The 20611-nt window shown below is 44.5% G+C and overlaps 1 protein-coding gene across 11 annotated transcripts in view; it reads left to right on the top strand.

Moving 5' to 3' along the window:
* The window catches only part of LOC6582161, a 91987-nt gene that overhangs the window by 39419 nt on the left and 31957 nt on the right, over positions 1-20611 (top strand). For all 11 annotated transcript variants that reach the window (XM_032731144.2, XM_032731143.2, XM_032731146.2 and 8 more), the window contains 5 exons: positions 3661-3806; positions 4567-4846; positions 5732-5863; positions 16293-16475; positions 18133-18333. In XM_032731144.2, coding sequence (XP_032587035.1) covers positions 3661-3806; positions 4567-4846; positions 5732-5863; positions 16293-16475; positions 18133-18333 — 942 coding nt within the window. The remainder of the gene's footprint in view (positions 1-3660; positions 3807-4566; positions 4847-5731; positions 5864-16292; positions 16476-18132; positions 18334-20611) is intronic.

Below are 20611 nucleotides of genomic sequence, written 5' to 3'. Positions count from 1 at the left end.
ATGCTGAGATATGGCATATTAGGCCCAAGTAATCAGATGTGGGGTGGGCGCAGGAGGCAGGGGCGCAGGAGGCGGCAGCACTGGCTCCAGGACTATAGGCATTTAATCTTTTGTGTGTGTTTACTTGTGTGTGTGTGTGCGTGTTTGGGGCTGCCCATTTAGGCTTACCCAGACACAATCCATTGTCAAGCTCCAGCTCCAGCTCCTGCTGCTGCTGCTGCTTCTGCTGCTTCTGCTGCTGCTACTCCTGCTGATGATGGAATTCGACAACACTTTAACTGTGGGCGGACATGGGCTATTGCCGATGCTACACTCCGGGTCATATCAATTAAAAATTCATGAATCATTTGACAAACTCTTTGGGTCTGCACAAATTGTAGCCATTCGACGGGGCCAATCAGTCGGCGTTCAGATTTGATGCTGTCAATTTGGCAGTCAACGTTACGCTTGGGCTTTTCGTTTTTTGCTAGGCCATTGCCATTGTTTGTCACACACACACACACACACACACACACACATACACTCATATAATAGCCAATTGTAGATGCAGAGTAATCTGTTGTGAAAGGTACAAAACTCGTTAATTCCCCGAGTTGTGTCCTTTTTGTCAGCCTTCTAAAGGGTTTTCCATTACATTAGCGTCGATTGTTCCCAGATCTTTGCTGTTGCTGATGAAGTGACTTTTGACTAGCTGTACGAAATAGTGTTTGATGTATACCCAAATATCTTGATGGCAACTTGGCTGAAAGTACTTTTGCCCATTGCCCCTTATTGTCGTTAATTTGATGCCAAAAAGTTGGGCTGCCCATGGCTGTGGACTTATTTGTGTAGCACACCTCGTTGCCAGGGTTGCCAGAGCTGCCAACATTCCTGCTGATGCTGCTACTGTTGCTGCTGTCTGCTTGCAACAGTTCCGTTCGGCAGTTTCCGTTCGGCTTGATGATTTCATGGAAAACTTCATTGAGCAAGCGGAAACTATTTCATTTGGCGCTATAAATGTTGTCAGGTGTACTGTGTGGTGGGGCGGCGGCGCGGGGGTGCGGCAGTGCGGCAATGCTGACTGCCGCTGGTAAGTGGGTGAGTGCTTTTTGAGTGTTTTGGAAGTTTTCAATATGGTAGCTGCCACAAAAATGATTGAGGCCACGGGCTGGCTATTTAAAATACAAGCGCTCTGCTTATGAAAATGTTGCGAATTCATTTTGACAAACCAGAAAAGCTGAAAATCGAAACTGAACTAGAAAAGCCAGCAGCAGCAGCAGCAGCAGCAGAAGCAGCAGCAGTCAGTGTGGAAAAGGGTTTTCAGCATAAATGAAAGACTTTAATTAAAAAAGCTGTAACTAAGCTAAGGAAAACTGCATGAAAATGTGAAAAATTAATTAAGTCATATCAAAGCAACTCAAAGCCCGACCGAAATAGCCAAAAACAGAATGAATGAAAGAAGGAGAGAAAGAGAGAGTAGAAAGATGCTTAAAATGCGAAAAGAGATGAAATATCGGACACAAAATCTGACATATTCCAGCTAAAGTCCATGCTGAATGCTAATTAAGTGCAAAGAGCTTGTGAGCAAGCTCACAGTGTTGTAAAACGCCTTTAAGCCACTCGCACAATGCTCGTTGAGGCGCTTTAATGGCTTCCTCACTTGCTCAGCTCCATTATATATAAATTTATGTATATATAGCCTTCCCAATTAATCAGAGCTACAAGCGATGCACCTCAATTCGATTCAATGGAATTGCCTTGCGCCCCTCGTAACTTCCCTTCCCTCAGCCCAGTGAAACCCCTTGGCAGAGCTCGGGCAGAAGACGCTTTGATGTGCTTGTGCTGCCGGGTTTCCCTTTTTATTTTTATTTTTTTTTATTTTTGGCAATTTGAACTCGGAAAATATTTATGTTGCCTCTTTCTTGTTGCTGACGAAGTGGAGCCAGCTCACGTTTGGGTATTTGCATGCCTTTGCACTCCTTCGATTAATATAAAATTTGATTAAACTTGGCCAACGACAAACGACGATGAGGGCGACGCTGACGACGTCACTTGTGGGTTAAGCACACATGACTTTGCTCCTGCTGCTGCTGCTGCTGCTGCTCCTGCTGCTGTTTCTCTGAGGATTTGGGCGTGGCTGGTGTGCAAACACAGTCGAACACATGCCACTTGACAGTTGCCCATTTGCCGCCCGCAGCCCGTAGCCCGCTCTAACCGACGCGTCGGGCAGTCAAATAAATAACTTGTAAAACATGCATATGAGCAAAAATGTTTGAAAATTGCCAAAAACGTAAAACGAGAGAGCAGGGAGTGGGTGGGGGATGGAGAGGCGGGCGGGCATGTGGGTGTAGCGTAGTAACCAAAGCCGAAGAAATGGGGCCAAGGAATCGACGGGTCTGCCTCAGCCAGAGCAACAGCAGGAGCAGCAGCAGCAGCAGCAGGAAGCGAAGACGAAACGAATAAACACATTGTAAATTGATTTCCTTGGGAACTCAAATAAAAATGGCATGAACAGCAACAGCAACAGCAACGGCAGCAACAGCAGCAAGTGAGCGACATTGTGGGCGTGGCTGGGCGCTGATAGCTGGGGCCAGCAGCCAGCACCACCCAATTGAAACGAATGAATGGGCAAACCAATTTTTATTGCCACGCGGGACACGTAGCGAACGAGCGCGCGCACCACAGCCTCAGTGCCGTTGCCCGTTGCCCGTTGCCCGCACGGGACCAAGCAGCCACGCCCCCAGCCTCTGTCCGCCTCTATCCGCTATGCCCTGGCTGCCTTGTCTCCTGTCCTGTTGCGAAAGCAAAATTGGCGCACTGGGCTCTCTCTCTCTCTGTGTGTGTGTGTGTGGTGAGAACGGAAGGAAGTCGCAGGATGGGCCCAGGCAGAGCAGAGCTGTCGTTCTCGACCCGGCTTTTGATGGAATGCTCGCTAGCCAGTTCGCCTCGATAACATGGCCAAGAAACTGTTTGCCATTGCTTTAGCCAGGCCATCTCCTCTCCTAGCAGCTGCTCCTGCTGCCCCTGCTGTTATTTTGTTTCGATTCGTTTTCTGAGTCGTCTTTCTTTCCTCTGATTGTTGTTGTTGTTGATATTGCTGCCATTACTGTTGTTGTTGTTGTTGTTGTCAATTGTTGTCCATCCGCCCTCCCCTTCGTTCAGGGCTGGCTTTCGCCTCGTGTCCCACGTTGCCAACTTCACTAAAAATGCAGGCGAGAGAAGACAAATTGCTTTATCGACGACATACGTAACAAATGTTGCTGTCGGCAGTGACAACGGCAGCAACAGCAACAGCAGCAGCAGCAATGGCAATACAAACAACGACAACAACATGGAGCCAGTCAACCATTATTGGTATCAAATGGCTTACGGGGTCGCTTCGACTCATTGCGATTCGTATCGGGTTGAATTGTAAGTGTATGTGTGTGGGTGAGTGTGTGTGTGTGTGTAGTGTGGGACCTGCCTGACTGGCACTGTTAATTATGACTTAATTATTTCAATTATTGCTTGGCAGACTTATTACATTTTCTCGTTGTCAACAGCGACGACCTCATCTGCCTCTCTCCCACTCTCTCTCTCTTTCTATATATATAAATTTATATGTATGTATATGTATTTGTATAAACTTGTAGCTGTATGTGTTTGCTTATACATTCTCAATTTATGCATCATCTCTTGCAGATCTCGGACGATGATCGAATGAGCCTAACTACTGCCGTTTCGGATGAAGATGATGGCGAAAGTGTCATGGCGTCACCATATAAAGCAAAGGCCACTGGCACCGCTGCATCCTCCTTCAACTGCACGGGCGCTGTGCGTAAAGCCGGGTAAGTTACTCGCATCCAGCTGCCGTTAATCACTGGCACGAAACTATGCCCAAGGGCATAGCAGCAGCAGGAGCAGCATTAGCAGCAGGAGCAGGAGGAGCAGGCACGTGTGGTGGGCTCCCCAAACAACAGCTAATCATAAATAAAGTAGAAAATAGCTCAACGCTTGGCATATCATTTACAGCTATTACAGCCGAACGCATTCCGCCATGATAAAGCGTGCGTGTGTGTGTGTGTGTGCCCGCCGAGACTCCAGAAGGGTAGAGCGAAAGAGAGAGAGAGAGTGAAAAGAAAGTTGTTGAATGTAAAACGAGACTGCAACAAGCTGGCACGTTTACAGTTACTTATTAGCTAATGAACCCAACTATCCGCATTGGAAAACACGAATCCCTATTTTTCCTTGCATGGAAAAAGTACTGGAAACAGATTTCAATATAGCTAAATGAGAAAAGTTTCCTTTTAAGTACTTTCTCATCAAATTTATACGAATTCATGTTGTTTGCAATTCCATTTTTGGAATTCTCAACTGATTTTGGCCTCCGGCACGTTTTATAGCACTCCGCTGATTCGAGAGCTTACAAAGTCAGCTCACACTTTGCAGAGTTAAATTTAGTTCAATTCTCTGAAGTAATACTGTAAATGCATACATACATACATACATATTTGCCTGATGCCGGCCCGCTCTTGCTGCTTATTAGCTGTTGCTTATTTAACATCGATTTGATTACATTTTTTCCATGTTCTCTCGTTCCGCCCTCAGCTTTCTATCGGTAAAGAAATGGCTGCTACGTAAGAAGCATCAAATCGAGCTGGCTCGCAAGCGTGGCTGGAAGGGCTACTGGGTGTGCCTGAAGGGCACCACGCTCCTCTTCTATCCGTGCGATTCGCGCGAGGGCCGCAGCGTCGAGGCGGCGCCCAAGCATTTAATTATTGTGGACGGCGCGATTATGCAGCCAATACCGGAGCATCCGAAGCGCGATTATATATTCTGTCTGAGCACCGCATTCGGCGATGCCTATCTGTTCCAGGCGCCCTGTCAGGTAAGTGCCGTTCGGCAGGATATGATGCGTGTCGCGCTTAATGGGAGTCCGGCCACGCCGCAAGTCCTTCAACCGTAAGACTTTCATGCTGCAATTAGAAAAGGCATCAGGCCTGGCCCCGCCTGCGGCCGGTCGACCATAAAAGCTGGCCTTGTCCAGCCAACTGACACGACTTGGACTTGGACGACATGGCGACAACTGAGGCGTCTTGTTTGCCTAACGATACCAAGGATATATCTATCAGCCGCTGTGTATGCCTGTGTGTGTGTGTGCGTGTGTGTGTGTCGAGTTCAGCGCTCGCGGGCTTTCAACAGACCCCATTCGCAATCGCACACCCACACAGCGACAGCTACATAGAGCGCCTGCCTCAAAGGCGTTAACTGATGCAGACCCCGCAACTGGCTGAAATGCAAATCGCTTGGCTTAAAGTGCGATTGGGGCTGTGTAGGCGACAGCCAGCTAACTGGCAAGGCAGATTGCCTTGAACTAATAGTTGCTGCCTGACATGGTCCTTGTGCCTAAACTGTGACATGTCTCTGAGGCATAAGCGCCGCTCTCACCTGGCCGCCTCCTGCCAACCGCCTGACTGCCTGACTGCCTGACTGGCTGACTGACTGACTGGCTGACTGTAATTCAGCGTTTTGCCTGGTCGCCTCAGTGATTTGTCATTAAATTTGCATAACTGATAGTCAGCCAGCAATGGCAACGACAACGACAACAACGACAGCAATAGCAATAGCAACAACAACAACAACAACGACAACATTGTCGACATTTGGCACAGGGGAGCAACGTCAAATTTGTTGCATTTGGCCGCTGCAATTTGTTGTCTAGCTCACACTCATATCTTTCTCTCTCTCTCTTTCTCTCTCGTTACCTGCACAGGTGGAGCTGGAGAATTGGGTAAATAGCATACACAGCGCCTGTGCCGCTGCATTTGCGCGTCATCGCGGCAAAACGGGAACACTGCATCTGCTGCAGGAGGAGATCTTTCGCCTGGAGAAGGCCATTGAATCGGTAAGTGAATGCCAACGTTTTACTTAACATACCAAGCCAAGTCATGGGCGCGAGTATGCCTGGGCATATTTATAAATACATATATATGTACATTCTATATACATGTGTGTGTGCGTGTGTGTGTGCCTGGATATTGAGTTGAATTATTGCCATGCATTTTCGACTCGACTCGTTGGAAATAGTTGAGCTCCTTCAGTGGAAATTCAAGTGATGAGAATTGAAATTGTGTATTGAGCATAAAAGCTGTTTGTCGAGTACACCCAGAGCTACCGAAAGCAACGGCATTATTATGAAAATGATATGCAAAAAAGATATATACATATATATACCTATACACATATATGAAAAGTAGAAAAGTAAAAAAGCAGCAAAGTAAAACGAAAAACGAAAAAGCATATCTGAAGACATGTAAATTCCATGATTTATGAACCCAACTCGTTTGCATATTATATGGAAGAATACAAAATACATTGTGTGCATGTGTGTGTGTGTGTGTGCTAATAGAGCTAAAGGCTAGACTCAGAGAGGCAAAAATGAAGAAGGCTCGCTTTAATATTGATTTAATGCAGATGCCAGAGAGTGAAATGAATTCGTTTCACTATCTTGTAATCTCATTTGAGGGCAGATCAAATTTCTAGCACACCTGGCCGTGTGAATCCCTAACAATCTAAATAGACAACAAAATAAATCCAAGTAAAACCATTAAATCAATCAATAAAATTATCCTCAAGCCACTCGTGTACATTCAATTTGAGCTGCGGGAAAGTTTCGTTCCATCGTTACGTGCTGCCATCTCATTGATATGCAGCGCATGCCTCTGTATATTTCGGCACCTAATCAGTCGTTAAAGTAATCAACAACAAAGCCAAATTGTACGAATACATCAATTCGCAATGATTTCTCAACTCGACTTGGCGCAACTTTCTTGCTTTTTCTTTGGCCAAAGACACAACAAACGCATTTCGTATACGCCACACACACATAAAGAGAGAGAGAGTGAGAGAGAGGGAGAGTGACTGAGTGGGAGTGGGAGTGAGAGATTTCCCAGCCCAATTTCTCAATTTGTGCCGCCATCTAGCAGAGCATCTAGCCAATTTCTCAGCGTGTTGCTCCCCAAAGATTTATGCGCTGCCCTGTTTCTGTTTTCTTCTCGGTGGCTCTGCTCCATTTATGTATTTGCTTTCAAATCAATTCCCCATCAATTTCGCGTCGCGGCCTCACAGCAACAGCATCTCGTTCTTGCCAGCCTCGACTGCATTGCAATTTATTTGCACAACTTTATGGCCAACAGCATTGTGGCCAAAATAAAAGCAAAAACAACAACAACAACAACAACAACCAAACCAAATAGAGCTGCTGGCTCTCAGTACAAGGAACTGCACTTCTGCCACACACAATAAATGGCTGGATAAACTCAGCCAAAGTGCCGGCAAGAAATGCTGAGAGAAATGCTGCGAGCCGGTTGAGCAGTTGAGCCGCAGCCTTGGGGCTGCCTGGCTCTACGGTGTCATCCTGTATATCCACAATTTCCCTTCGCTATTCCGCGCATTCGTTTATTTATTTTTGCATTATGTCATTTGCAGGCCATGGAGAAAGAAATAAATAAATAAATAAAAAAGCAAATTTTGCGGCCGATTGTTTGGCTTGGCTGGGCGCAGCTTGTATACCCTGCAATTGAGCTGTGGCAGGGTGGCTGCTATGCCTAGGGAATGCTCTATAAACTATACTCATATCTCGCCCACATTGAGCTGCTGTTCTTGTTGTTGTTGTTGTTGTTGGGCAAAGAATATCATTTGGTACGGCGCTGAGCTTATCCAACTCCTACCCAGGCCTGTCCAGTCTCTGCTTCATTCCACGCCGACTTCATTCATTCGTCTCTGTCGCATTTCCCTCGCGACTTGCCCCTTTTCTAATTTAGTTTTTCTCATTTACACGTAAAGTTGAAGTTTGATGTTATGAATCGTCGTCGTCTTCTCGTTTTCCTTTCACATTTTCTTGCTATCATTACTCCTGCTACTGCTGCTGCTGCTCCTGCTACTGCTGCTGCTGCTACTACTTCTGCTCCTGCTCCTGCTGCTGCTCTGTCTATCTGTCTCTTTGGATAAACCATAATTACTTCCTTGAACGCTGCGTTTTTCTGTCCACTTTCCCACTCATAAGTTTTCAACTGTTGTTGATTTTCTTTTGCTTTCTCTTCATTTTTTTTTTCTATAATTTTGTTTTTATAATCATTTTTTTTCCTTTGCTTGTTTTGTTTTGGGCTTTGTTTTATTTGGTTTACTGCGCACGGCCACAGTCCGAGACTGTCGCAAGAGTCACTTCGCAGTCAGCTCGTTTAGTTTTCAAGTGCCACGCCCACTGTGGCCAGTGCTTAGGTGCCCGGTTCCGCTCGGTGCTGCCAAAGTTTGCCGGATGAATATTAATTAAATGAGCTGCCGGAGTGGCCGCAAAACTGCATTTGCATTCGCATTCGCATTTGCATTCGCATTACAATTTTTGGTTTTTGCATTCGCATTTGTTGTTAATTAATTTTGTGTGCAAAAAAAAGAAATGAGAAATATTAAAGTGCCATCGGATAAACAAAGCCAGCAAGTCATAAAGCAGCAGCTCAGCTGAAGGAGTCGGGCGAAGCAGAGGCTCTGAATGAAATTAAAAATAGAGAACGAAAAACAAAAAAAAAAAGGTGCCGCGCTCTGCCTATCTCAATTTTATGGTCGTGAAGGCGTCACTGAAAAGAGCAACAGTGTTGTCTACGCTCTTTGTCTTGCCATTTACTTTGTGCTCGTGCATGTGTGTGTGTGTGTTGGTGTGTGTGTGGTGGGCGGAGTCCAACTAGGCAGAGCTGTTTGTCTGCCCTTTTTTATAGCTGTCACCTTTCGGAAATAATCATATATGTGTCAGTGGGGGGACAGCACTTCGCTTCGTTTGCTTTAGCTTTTCTAGTTTTTCGCCAGCTATCTATTTTTCTTTTCGCATAAAGCACTTGCACACACACACACACGCACACAATGCAGGTGCTGAGAGAAAAAAAAAATAGCAGTAGTAGTAGTAGCTGCCCGAGCACATTTAGTTTTTCGTACGCTCTGGTTTTTACGCTCTAATTACGACTCCTACGAGCAGGCTCGCCTCCGCCTGCTCTGCCCCCGCTTTTGCCAACTGCCTGTCCTGCCAGGCACAAGCACACACACACACACACACGCACACAGCTTTTGCCCCGCCTGTTACTGTTTCTATTCCTCGCTCGTGGCTCGTGTGCAATTGCCATGGCGCGCAGTCTAAACAAGGCTCACTTGCCTGCTGCTTTCAATTTGCAATGGCGGCTGTCATTTCAGCTCAATAGCAGCCAACACCCTCCCACACCCACACCCACAACCACTCCCACTCCCACGCCCACCTGGGAGCCACCTGCGTTTTGAAAAATCGTTGCCAGGCTTAAATCATTTTTTTCTTCTTGCTTTTAGTATAAATTTAATACGGCATTTTAATTGCTGGAAAACAATTGCAGCATTGCGCAGCTGAAAGGCAAAGTAAACTTCAGATTTTGTTGGGCACAAAAGTTTTTAATAGATTATCAGGTTTCCAGTCAATTCACAGCTGCAGGCCCCGATGCATGCGTATGGCTGGATTTTTGTTCCGATTTCTGCTTAATGAGCAGCAAATTTTCATATATTTTGCATGGCTTCTGGCAGCTAATTTGCTGCAAAACGGCAAATGTGACGCAGCTGAGAGCCGTTAAGCCATTAATTAATTTAACAACAATTAAGCTTAAATTAAAGCTCATGAAATCCTTAAATTTGCAATGCTGCAGCACACACACACACACGCACACATTTGCCAGACCGAAAACCAGCAAGCGGAAACCAACTACTAGAAAAACGAACAGAAAAAAAAAACAGAACCGAAACGAAGCTAAAAATAAACATTTTACAACACTGGCGTACAATGAAATAAATATTTAGTTAAGTTTAAAACATTTGGTAATTAGTGCGTTGACTCGCTTTGGCCATGGCCGAGCTGTGTTGGCTACACACACCCCCCGCCCCCGCCTCCAAGCCCTAAAGCCGCATGCATCTGGCCAACTTTCTGCTCGCTTGCGAAAGTTTTAGACAGTTTCTGTTTTTTTTTTTTTTTGTTCACTCCCAACATTTTGTATTGTGCAAGATTTTTGCTAAATAAAGTTTATAATTACCATAAAATTCAGTGGAGTTCGATTTTCGGCGGTTGCCTGGCAGAGCTGCCTTTGAGCCATAATAGACACACACACAGAGCATGGGCGTGGCTGGGGCAATTCATAAACTAATACCAAACGGTATATGTGTATATGTGTGGCAAGAATTTATGGCAAGAAATATGGTCAAAGCGGAGTCGGAGCGTCATAAAGCACGCACACATGTTGCCAGCCCTGGCAGTTGTCCACGTTCCGGCTGCCTAGTGCAGCCCCCCTGGCTGCCCATTGGCTTTGTTTTGGAGCAAACGTGCGAATATTTTTGCAACTTTCGGTCGCAAGCTGCACAGGATACGGCACGGGCATATGGCAGTTCGGCTAGTTGAAGCAGGAGTTGGAGCAGAAGCAGGAGCAGCAGCAGCAGCAGCAGCAGCAGGAGCTGAGGCTTGACACTAGGTGTTGCCCATTTGGGCACTCAACATCAGCTCAGCTCTCTCTACCTCTCTCCCTCTCCCTCTCTCTCGCTCTTTCTAGCAGCAAATGCGCTTTTGGTTTTTGATTTGTTTTTGGTTTTGCGTATTTGGGTTTTGCATGCTGAAATATGCTTTATGCGTCTGGCATGTGGGCGTGGCATTGCCGCAACTGCTGCCAAATTCAATTCAATTGTCAACAGCCATGGCAGCACTAGCCGGAAAAAAGCTAAATGGACATCGGACACACACGCACACACATGCACACACACACGTGCACATTTGACTGTGGCCACAAGCACAAACAGGCGCCAGTTTTTGGTTTTAGGCTTAGCTTGTTTCACGCACAACCTGCGCCCCCCTGCCCCACCCACCCACTCACACACAGTTTAAAGCCCTCCTTATCGTTGTATAATGTGGCATCATTTTGTGGTCAGCATTTATGCAGGACATGTGCATACACACACACACGCACACACACACACACTCACACACAGTACACAAAACGTGCACGAAGCGTACAATTTGCAGGCCTTTTGTTGACATTTGGCACCCTAGCACCACCACCAGCAGCAGCAGCACCACCCACACTTTGCGGTTGCCCGTGCTCACATTTGACTTTTTGTGAGTGGCGCCCATCGAGGAGGAGCTGGCATTTAATGCAGCAGCGCAACAAAGTCAAAAGTCCTGCCCTGAGGTCAGCTCAGCTGCAGTTCATTTAAAATGTTCACATTGCGCATACGCCGCGTTGTACGTGCAATGGGCGGGCGAGCTGGGAGCTGCCCCACTGTAACTTAAACTCTCCTTCTTTTCTCTCTGTCTTTATCTTTTATCGCAGGCAGCGCTGTCCCTGCTGTCCGCTGTCCGCTGCCCGTTACACATACAGCTCAATAGCAGGAGCTTATAGTTGGCATGGGGCTGCTGTGTTAATTGATCGTTATTGTCTTTTCGGCGAGGGCCGGAGACAGAGTGAGAGAGGGCGGGGATGAAAGGAATTGGAGCGAACAGTTGACTTATCGAAGGACGGGGCCATTAGCAGCAACCAAACTGATACCAGTCACGAGTCCTTTCGCCAGGCAGCGCTTTTTGTTGGGGCGTTATTATTATTTCACTCATTGTTGCCAGCGCTTGTTGCTGTCTCTGCTGTTGCTGTTGCTGTTGCTGTTGCTGTTGCTGCTGTTGCTGCTGTTGTGTGTGGTTATTATTAATGTTGTTGTTGTAGTTGTTGTTATTTGCGGTTTGCGGTTGCTGTGGTTTTGCTATTTGCGGCATCTTTGGCTTGTCATGCGACGTTGATGCTGATGCTGATGCTGACGACGATGACGATGACGCTGACAACAATAGCAAAATGTATTTTTTAATTGTACTCTCGGGTAAACATATATCACAGCAGCAGCAGCAGCAGCAGCAACAGCAGCAACGGCAACAACAACAGCAGCAGCAGCAACAACAAAACGCACCATGAACTCAACTCAACTCAACTGAACTGAACTCAACTCAACTCAGCCCAGCTCAGGCCAGGCCAGCCAAACTGAGGAAGCGGAAATGACAGTACGACAATGGCGACAACAAGAACGGCAATGGCAATGCCACAGACAGGACCTAGAATCCTGAACAACTTCAACGACAGTTTGCCTACTTGAGAGGAGCCCGTTCACTGTGCAGCTCTCACAAATGTGCGCATGGGGAGCCATACACGAGTGACGCTTAATGAAAGCGCAACAGACAACCACAAAACCCCCTACACACACCTACACACACATACATACACACGCACGCACTCATGCACAGCAGAAGCAACAGCACTGGACCATAGCTGAACGCAAAGAGCATTGAGACAAAAACCGCACAGAAACAAGCTACAACATAGCAATAATAAAATTGCCGTTAAGTGGGGAATTGAGATGACAGTCGAAATTGCGGGCCACGTTGAGATATTGTGGATGCGAACGAAGCTGAGTGTGGCTGACAAAGGAAACTCAGCTGCACCAACCTCCTGCATAGCAGATGTCAACCGCTTCCAATTTCTGAGACAAGTTGTCCTCGCAAGCGTTTGCAGCCCATAAACGAGAGTTTTGCTCTCCTTTAAGGCAGACCACAAAAGAGATAGCAAAAAGAAAAGAGAATAGACTGAGTGCCGTACCCCAGTGAATACATGTTGTCGAAGTGATTTTTATAATTGAAAGCTTCATTTGCAAATGATTTTATATATTGACAGCAGACAGCAGCAACTGCATGAGAAGAGGGCGGAAATTGAGAAAGTTGGTAAGAGCAGGAGTCGAGTTTTTAGTACATAGCTGTCTGGCATAACTAACATGAACTAAAATATATATAAATAATAAATACTGATCGAAAGTATATACTCTGATATGAGAGGCTTACAAATGTATGAGAAGAGGGCGCCTATTGAGAAAGTTGATGAGAGCAGGAGTCGAGTTTATAGTACATAGCTCTCTGGCATGACTAGCATGAACTAAAATATATATATACTAATCGAAAATATATACTCTGATATGAGAGGCTCACAAATGTATGAGAAGAGGGCGCCTATGGAGAAAGTTGATGAGAGCAGGAGTCGAGTTCTTACTACTTAGCTCTCTGGTATGACTAACATGAACTATAATGTATCCATATAGCTAATACAGATCAAAAGTCCATATCCTCATACGTGATATTCACAAATGTCTAGCTGTGGCACGCTTGCCTTACCCCGCGTAGCGTAAATGTAATCAATATGATCGATAGCAATCATATCACGTTGATTTACATAGCAATTCCATGCAATTACAAGGCAATTAACATTCCCATTTAACCATGAATTGCACAACGTGACGGCAACAACAGCAAACAATGAATTTCACGATTAATGTGAATACACGCACGCACACGCACGCGCACACAGAGGCAGCACGTACATGTTGCCATATTATTTAAGAAGGCGTACGCTACGTGCGTGTGTGTGTGTGTGTGTTTATGTGTTTGTGTGTGTGTGAGTGTGTGTGCACATCTCCAACTGTTGACAATTTCGAGCTGTTGTCCTTCTGCTGGGCGCATCGTAAATAATTACAAAACGCACTTGCCAAATGTTTTGACTATCCAATTTGGCCAGTCCCTTGGCCCAGCTCTGCTCTGCTCTGATTAACCCATTTCTTGCCCAGGTCGGGCCAAGGGTCGAGTGCCCTCTCAGCTGGCTTGCTTTGCTGCAAGTATTATTTTGTTGAAACTGTAAGCACATTAAGTGCAGTCATTAAAATGTAATGCCATTTATTGTTGCTGCTGCTGCTCGTTAAACTGGCAACGGCAACGGCAACGGCAACGGCAATGCCAATGCCAATGGCAATGGCCATGCGAATAGCAATCCTGTGGCTCAATTCACTTGATTTAGGTTTTTATGTTGTTCTCGCTGCGAAACAAGCAGCTTCAACTCATAAAAGTTGTTCATGGAACTTGAAAGAGCCACTGCTGCGTGAGAGCCCGACTTATCATTAGGTCCATTAAGACCAAGTCGACTAGTTGCCAAGGGCTGCCAAAGGGTTTTTCTGGAGTAGTGTTTGACTTGCAACAGAAATCAATTGAGAAATCAAATCAACTTTAGAAAGTGAATAAATTAACTACAAAAAAGGTGAAAAGTTGAAAAGCTTTTCCTTGTGAATAGTGAGAGGAGAAGTTAGTATATTTTTATAAAAATATTATTATTTAGTTTGATTATTTTTAATTAATATTTTTATTAATATTATTACTTTTGTCAATATTAATATTATTTTTATTACTTTTGTTATTATTTTTTAATTCTTAAATTGAGGCCAAAATAAATGCTTAAGAAATAATAAAAATTATATATAAAATGAACCAGATTGCAAACGAGAAGCATTAATATATTCCAGCTCAATAATTTCTTATACCCAAAATTTATTTTATTTTATTTATTTGTACTTTATTAATCAATTTAAATATTTATTTCGTCTGTATTATTTTAATTTATAATTCAGAGTTAGCATTAGCTCTCGCTTTTTACAAAATATTAAGCCTTAATCGAATATAGTTATTTGGAATATAAGCCTATTATCTTAGCTGCTGTGACAACAGAGGCCATTATTGCCTCAGATATTAATAGCCTAGCAATCGCATCTAATTCAGCTCAACTGCCAAAGACTTTATTCAATATTTTCAAATCAAAATTTATGCAAATCTTTAAATAATGCCAACAATATATATGTATATATAATATATATGTATGTATATATATATATATAAACTCTTTATGGTTATGCGATGGTTAATTGAAATTTCCCTGTCGTTGCTGGTTATGCAATAAAATATATTTTACATTTCCAGCTAAAACCTCAAATTATGGTTTCCATTGTGGTATTTGTGGATAACAATAATAATAATAACAATAATAACAACAACCATACAGGAAGACATGTAAATATGTATATGTGTGTGTGTGTGTGTGTGTGCAGCACGTCCGTCAAATATTACCCAATACATATTGACTGTGTTATGTGGGTCGCTGGCATTACGTATACGCCGCTTTGGCCGTGCTGAGTTTGTTAAATCAAATACACCAAATATGATTTATTTCACGTAAAATAAACAATGCCGAGCTCAACATCCTCGCTAGCAAGCGCTGGCAAGTAGCGTGTCCTCGCATACAGCTCACACACACACACACACACATACACCAAGGGAGTCGCCCACACAATGCGCTAACGCAGACACCTGTGTAAGCCGGCGAACAAATACATTTACTTATGTGCATGGGTGTGTGACTGTGAGCTGTGCTGCTGTTTATGTGTACACATTCATTAAAATGTCGAACATCGAAAGTGCCCATTCAGGTTGTTGTTGCCACGGCTACGCCCACCGTATCCGCCACTGCAACGGCAACGGCAGCGGTAACGGCAACTGCATCTGCAAATAATTGTCAGCTTACACGAGCTGAATGCAACAGCAGTGGCAGCAGTGCCACCACAACCAAGCAACAACAATAGCAGCGACAGCAAAGTGAAAAAAACAAAACAAAACAAAAAAAAAGAAAAAATAGGAATCTAGCAACCAAAATGAAACAATCACGTGCTCCATGAAATCTATGGAAGCGTGTATAAATGCACGTGAAAGTGGGATTGCAATGCTAACGAACGGTTGGTCGGATTGGGTATAGAGCAGTGCAGTCAGCTAGCTCCTCCTGACTGCTGCTGCTGCTCCTGCTGCCGCTGTTGCTGATGGGACGCGCTGCGGCGGAAGTCAAACGTTGTTTGTAATGAAAACAGGGGCATGTGTTGCATATATATGTGTGTGTATGTGTGTGTGCGTGTGTGGCTAACGATGCCAAAGTATCTCTCACTATGTGTGTGTGTGTGTGTGTGTGCTTGTATGTGTGTGTGTCAAAGTTGGTGCATTGCCAACGCACTTCAGCTGCCAAAGGGAGCGACAGGAGAGAACGAGCGCATAGATATTTGAATTGCGCCAACGAAAAATGCTGCTGCACATGACGCGTGATTTATGTATTTTCGTCAAATGGCAGCCACAGCAGCCGCAGCCGCAGCAGAGGCAGCAGCAGCAACAACGAGCAATAGCTGCCATGAAATGCTAATGATGCCATGCCAGAGATGCTTTCATAACCATCACGAGTGCGACACTGCCGCATCCTTGCCCCACAATCCGCACACACACACACACACACACTTGGACACTAACTATGTATATGTATATGTGCTTGTAGCACTCATGTCTAATGTCTGCCTTTTTTCATCTCTCTCTTTCTCTCTCTCTCTCTCTCTCGCTCTTGCAGGATCACAAGCTGAAGCACATGGCTGAGCTGCAGCAATCAGTTGTCACCGATCAGGAGACACGCCATCAAATACAGGCACAGATTTTGCAATGGGAGGAAAACCTTGAACGTCTGCACTGCGAACAGTTCCGACTACGCTGCTATATGGCCTCGCTCCAGAGCGGTGAGCTGCCCAATCCAAAGGTGAGTTATGCGTATCATTATACAGTGGCTCCTCCAGCGCTCCCCTTCCATTTGCTAGCCAGCCCCATTTCTACTGCTTCATAGCTGCCTAATGGCAAAATGGCAATTGCCGCAATTTGTTTCACCTAACGGAAGCCACAGAAAGTTCACATAACGTGCCTGAGATTGCGTCAATTTGAATTACTTAGCCCTGATGCTGTAGCTGATGCTGATGCTGATGCTGATGGCTCTGCAGCTGCTTTGCGCTGTGGTGATAAACTGCGTACCTGAAAATGCTATTCAATGCAAAGTAGTTGTCAAGTGCACAGGATAACTGAATGCTCCAGAGACCAGTTACAGGTGGCAGGCACTTCAGCAGGTGGCACAGCAAAAAGAAGTGTTTCCATCTAATGTGTAAGACTTTGAGTCAAGCTGCAGAGAGACAAATTGTGACTTTAAAAGGGGAACTAAGTAGTGCAAGCAATTTAAATACGAGTCTAATAGAATTTTCCAACTTTTCTTGTTCGACACTCGATTCAGCTTAAGCAACTGGTAAGCGAAAATAAATATGTATCTGACCCCGCCGCACAGAACTAATCAGCAACAAGATTTGTCATAATCTGCTTAAAGTTCACACAATACAATAGAATTTGATTAAAAATCACCCAGACTCTCCTGTGGAGTGAGTGGAACAGCAAAAAGCAGCCATAACAGAGATTAAAAGCCAACTGCTCCGGCCACAGCAGCTGAAATTAAAGCTCTAGCTGACTCTTAAGCCTGGCTGCCCGCCTGTAGTCTATAATTGCTTTTACCTACTTGTTTATAGAGCGGGTAGCAGAGCTTCGATTGCTCGACGCGAGACTCGGGCGGAACTAGCAGTTGAGAGCCCGAAAACATGTATTGTTAATCTCCATAACACAATTTAAGCGCCTTAAATGAGCTGCAGCTTAAAGGGTCAAAGCAGCGAGAAACGAGGCAGGAGACGGGAGGCGGGAGGCATGAGGCTGTGGCGCAGCTCCTCGAACTTTGCACGGCATTAAAAAGATTTGCGGGGCCCCAACCTTGATGGGTGACGAAAAGGGTTGCAAGTTAATTGCACTTTTTATGACTTGTAGAGAGCAGCTGCTGCAGCAGCAGGAGAGGGGAGGGTGGGAGGGAGAGCGTGCCCAGCGAGGCAAAGTGGGGAACTGGTCTTGGGCTTGGGGTTGGGGCTGCTTGCCAAAGAGGAATGGCAGCAAATGCGGTGCTTTCAACTGAACAACTCGCATAAAGAGCAACCACATTTATTATTAATAACCGCAAAACCCAAACAACTTCAGCAGCAGCAACAGCAGCACTTACACGAGAAAGTGCATGCACTGCAGGCTATTTGCACAGCACACTTACAGGCCAGGCACACACACCCAACACACACATACACAGATGTATATACACTCACACACAGCGCAGTTAATGTACTTTGTATAGCTGTATATATGTATTGTGAAATTAATTATGTCACATTAGTCAGCTTGACCAAAATGATTCAGCCAAAATAATTGCCATAAACATTTGCCTGGCCAAGCGTAACTGCCATTTACCTTCCGTTGCCAATTCTTTAAATGAATCAAGATTCAAGAGTTAAAGGATTATCTATGGATAATGTCATCTCATATATATCTCTTTTCTTTCATTGCAGTCACTGCTCACCCACGTCTCGCGCCCCACAAAGAATACTCTGAATAAGCTGGGCGTCTTTACGGTCTCCTCGTTCCACGCCTTCATCTGTGCCAGGTCGCCGTCGTTGCTCAATAATCTGCTGGCCGGACGTGGCGCCACCAAGCGACGGCCGCCGATGCTGTCTCGCTCGAACAGCGGCTCCAGTCGCCGCTCCATGCAGGTAAGCGACAATATATACATATGTGTGTATATGATGAGCCCACGGCTCGTATGCGTAATAAAATTATATCAATTTTGGGTAACAATTTTATGAGAGGCCTGCGTTTGTCTGATGCGTGTTTGCATTTTTATTGCGTACATAAGCTCTGTCTGTGTATTTGTGTGTATGTGTGTGTGTGTGTGTGTGTGTGTTGAATAATTGAATTTCTATTTAAGCGACAACGGAAACGGCATTAAAAGCCAAATTGAGCGCAAATGCGAGGACGAACGACCAAATGTGTCACCCTCTAATGTATTTTTACGCTGACCACTGTCGCGCTTTTAATTTCAATTTGATTTTTTATTTTTTCAGCATATTGTTGTCCGTTTCTTTGTATAATTTAAATTTAATGGCCATCAGGAATTACAAAAACAAATTTATGAAGAGCCGCCACTCCCAAAAGATTCTTTAGATAGCCATTAGGCAAATGGCACAGCACACACACAGAGAGTGAGAGAGAGAGATAAAAAAAAAACTAATCCAAAGTTGTGAAAATATTTGCATAAAGTACGCAGCTTGGTATATTTATTTTTTCTGACCGTTTGGCAGAGCTAAATTAATCTTGATAGAGCAAACACAAATCACGAAATATTTGAAACTGTTTTACAAATTTACATTGCACAAATGTATTTGAGCTCCTCAAATGGGCAAATAGTACTCTCCATCGCTGTCTCTATCGCTGTCTCTGCCTGTCTCTCTCTATTTTCGATTTTCGGCATGCTAGTTTCAGCCACAAAACTGCACTAAAAATAATTAAAATATTAGGAATCGTAATGCAAGTTTGATTCGCAGCTAAGCCTTAGCTTCAAGCTGTATTACGTATACGCAGCGTCGAACGGTTGCTGTATATCTATTAAGCTGGTTAACTCAATTTACCAAAGTTGAAGCTGAAAGTCAGGCTTAAAAGTTCTGTGTGTGTGTACACTGCACATTTTATATTGCAAAAACAACATTTTGAAGATGAAATCATATAAAAGTCGAATTTGCCTCAATGCAGTTTTGGTTTAGTTGGCCGGATTTGTGTGGCAACACACATACATTTAGTGTTTCAACTGCTCTTTCAATTCGATTAGGCGTGGCTGTTGTTTTATTAAATGGACTCGTTATGTATTCTGATGCTGCTTATTTGATAAACTTCAATTAGAGTTGGCAATTTTTATGTTTTCTTTCCTTTTTTTCTGTTTTATGTGTATTTGTGGATATATGGTGGATATATAGTCGTACTTTTAATGAAATTCATTTCATAAATTCAATTTGTTTCGATTATTGGCAAAATAATCTTGTGCAGCAACAGCACACACACACACGCACACGCACAGGCGAGTGCACAGTCAGTGCACAGGGGCGTGCACACTTCATTTCCAATTAAATTTGCCAACGCTGCAACAATTGCAGTCGACGTCGCAGTCAGCAGCGAAGCCAGAAATATTCATGCGAAAAGCAAGAACATGAAACATAAATATAAATAAATATATATGTATATATATATATATATATGTATCTATGCAATATATGTATATATATGTATGTATATTAAGCGTTACTAACGTTAAATCAGACTCTTGTATTTGGCGGCGCTGAAAATTCAATGAATTTGAAAAATGTGCATTTGATTTGGTTGATATTTTTGCGCAGTCAACTCGATTGAATGCGTGTGTGTGTGTGTGCGTGTGTGTGTGTCTGTGTCGGGTGAGTGTGGCTTTTTGTTTTGCCAGCATGTCAGCTGCAATGCAGCTGAAATTGCAATTGAAAATGAAATGAAATCAAATTAAAGGTGTCCACCAGTGCTCGTGGCTGCTCTACAACTGGCAATTATCGAGCTGTGAGCTGCGAGCTGCGAGCTGCGAGCTGTCAGCTCCTACCAGCTGGAAGCTCTCTGAGCTGCGTAGCGCCAGCTCTTTAGGGGCCTTTAAATAATTTTTGTCACGACGCACTTAATTGGCCAATGCAGGATCGACAGAGGCAGCCAGAGAGATAGAGAGAGAGAGAGAGATAGAGAGAGAGGGAGACAGACAGCAACAGAGAAAATTGAATTACGCAACGAAGCGACAACTGAAAATTGACTTGCCCCAAACCGGCTCAGCCAAAGAGGAAGCCAGCCCAGTCGTCAGCTCCAGCTCAGTCCGCTCAGTCAGCTCAGTCAGCGTGCAACTGGCTGTCGCATTACGCAGCCAAAGTTCATTAATCGACAGCCCAAAGGCAAAACACAGTTGAAAATGCAAATGCCAAATTCAAAAAG

Source organism: Drosophila mojavensis, unplaced genomic scaffold (assembly GCF_018153725.1).
Source record: "Drosophila mojavensis isolate 15081-1352.22 unplaced genomic scaffold, ASM1815372v1 contig_74, whole genome shotgun sequence".
NCBI lineage: Eukaryota > Metazoa > Arthropoda > Insecta > Diptera > Drosophilidae > Drosophila > Drosophila mojavensis.
The sequence above is the reverse complement of the archived record's forward strand: the minus strand, read 5'-3'. Positions and strand labels throughout refer to the sequence as shown.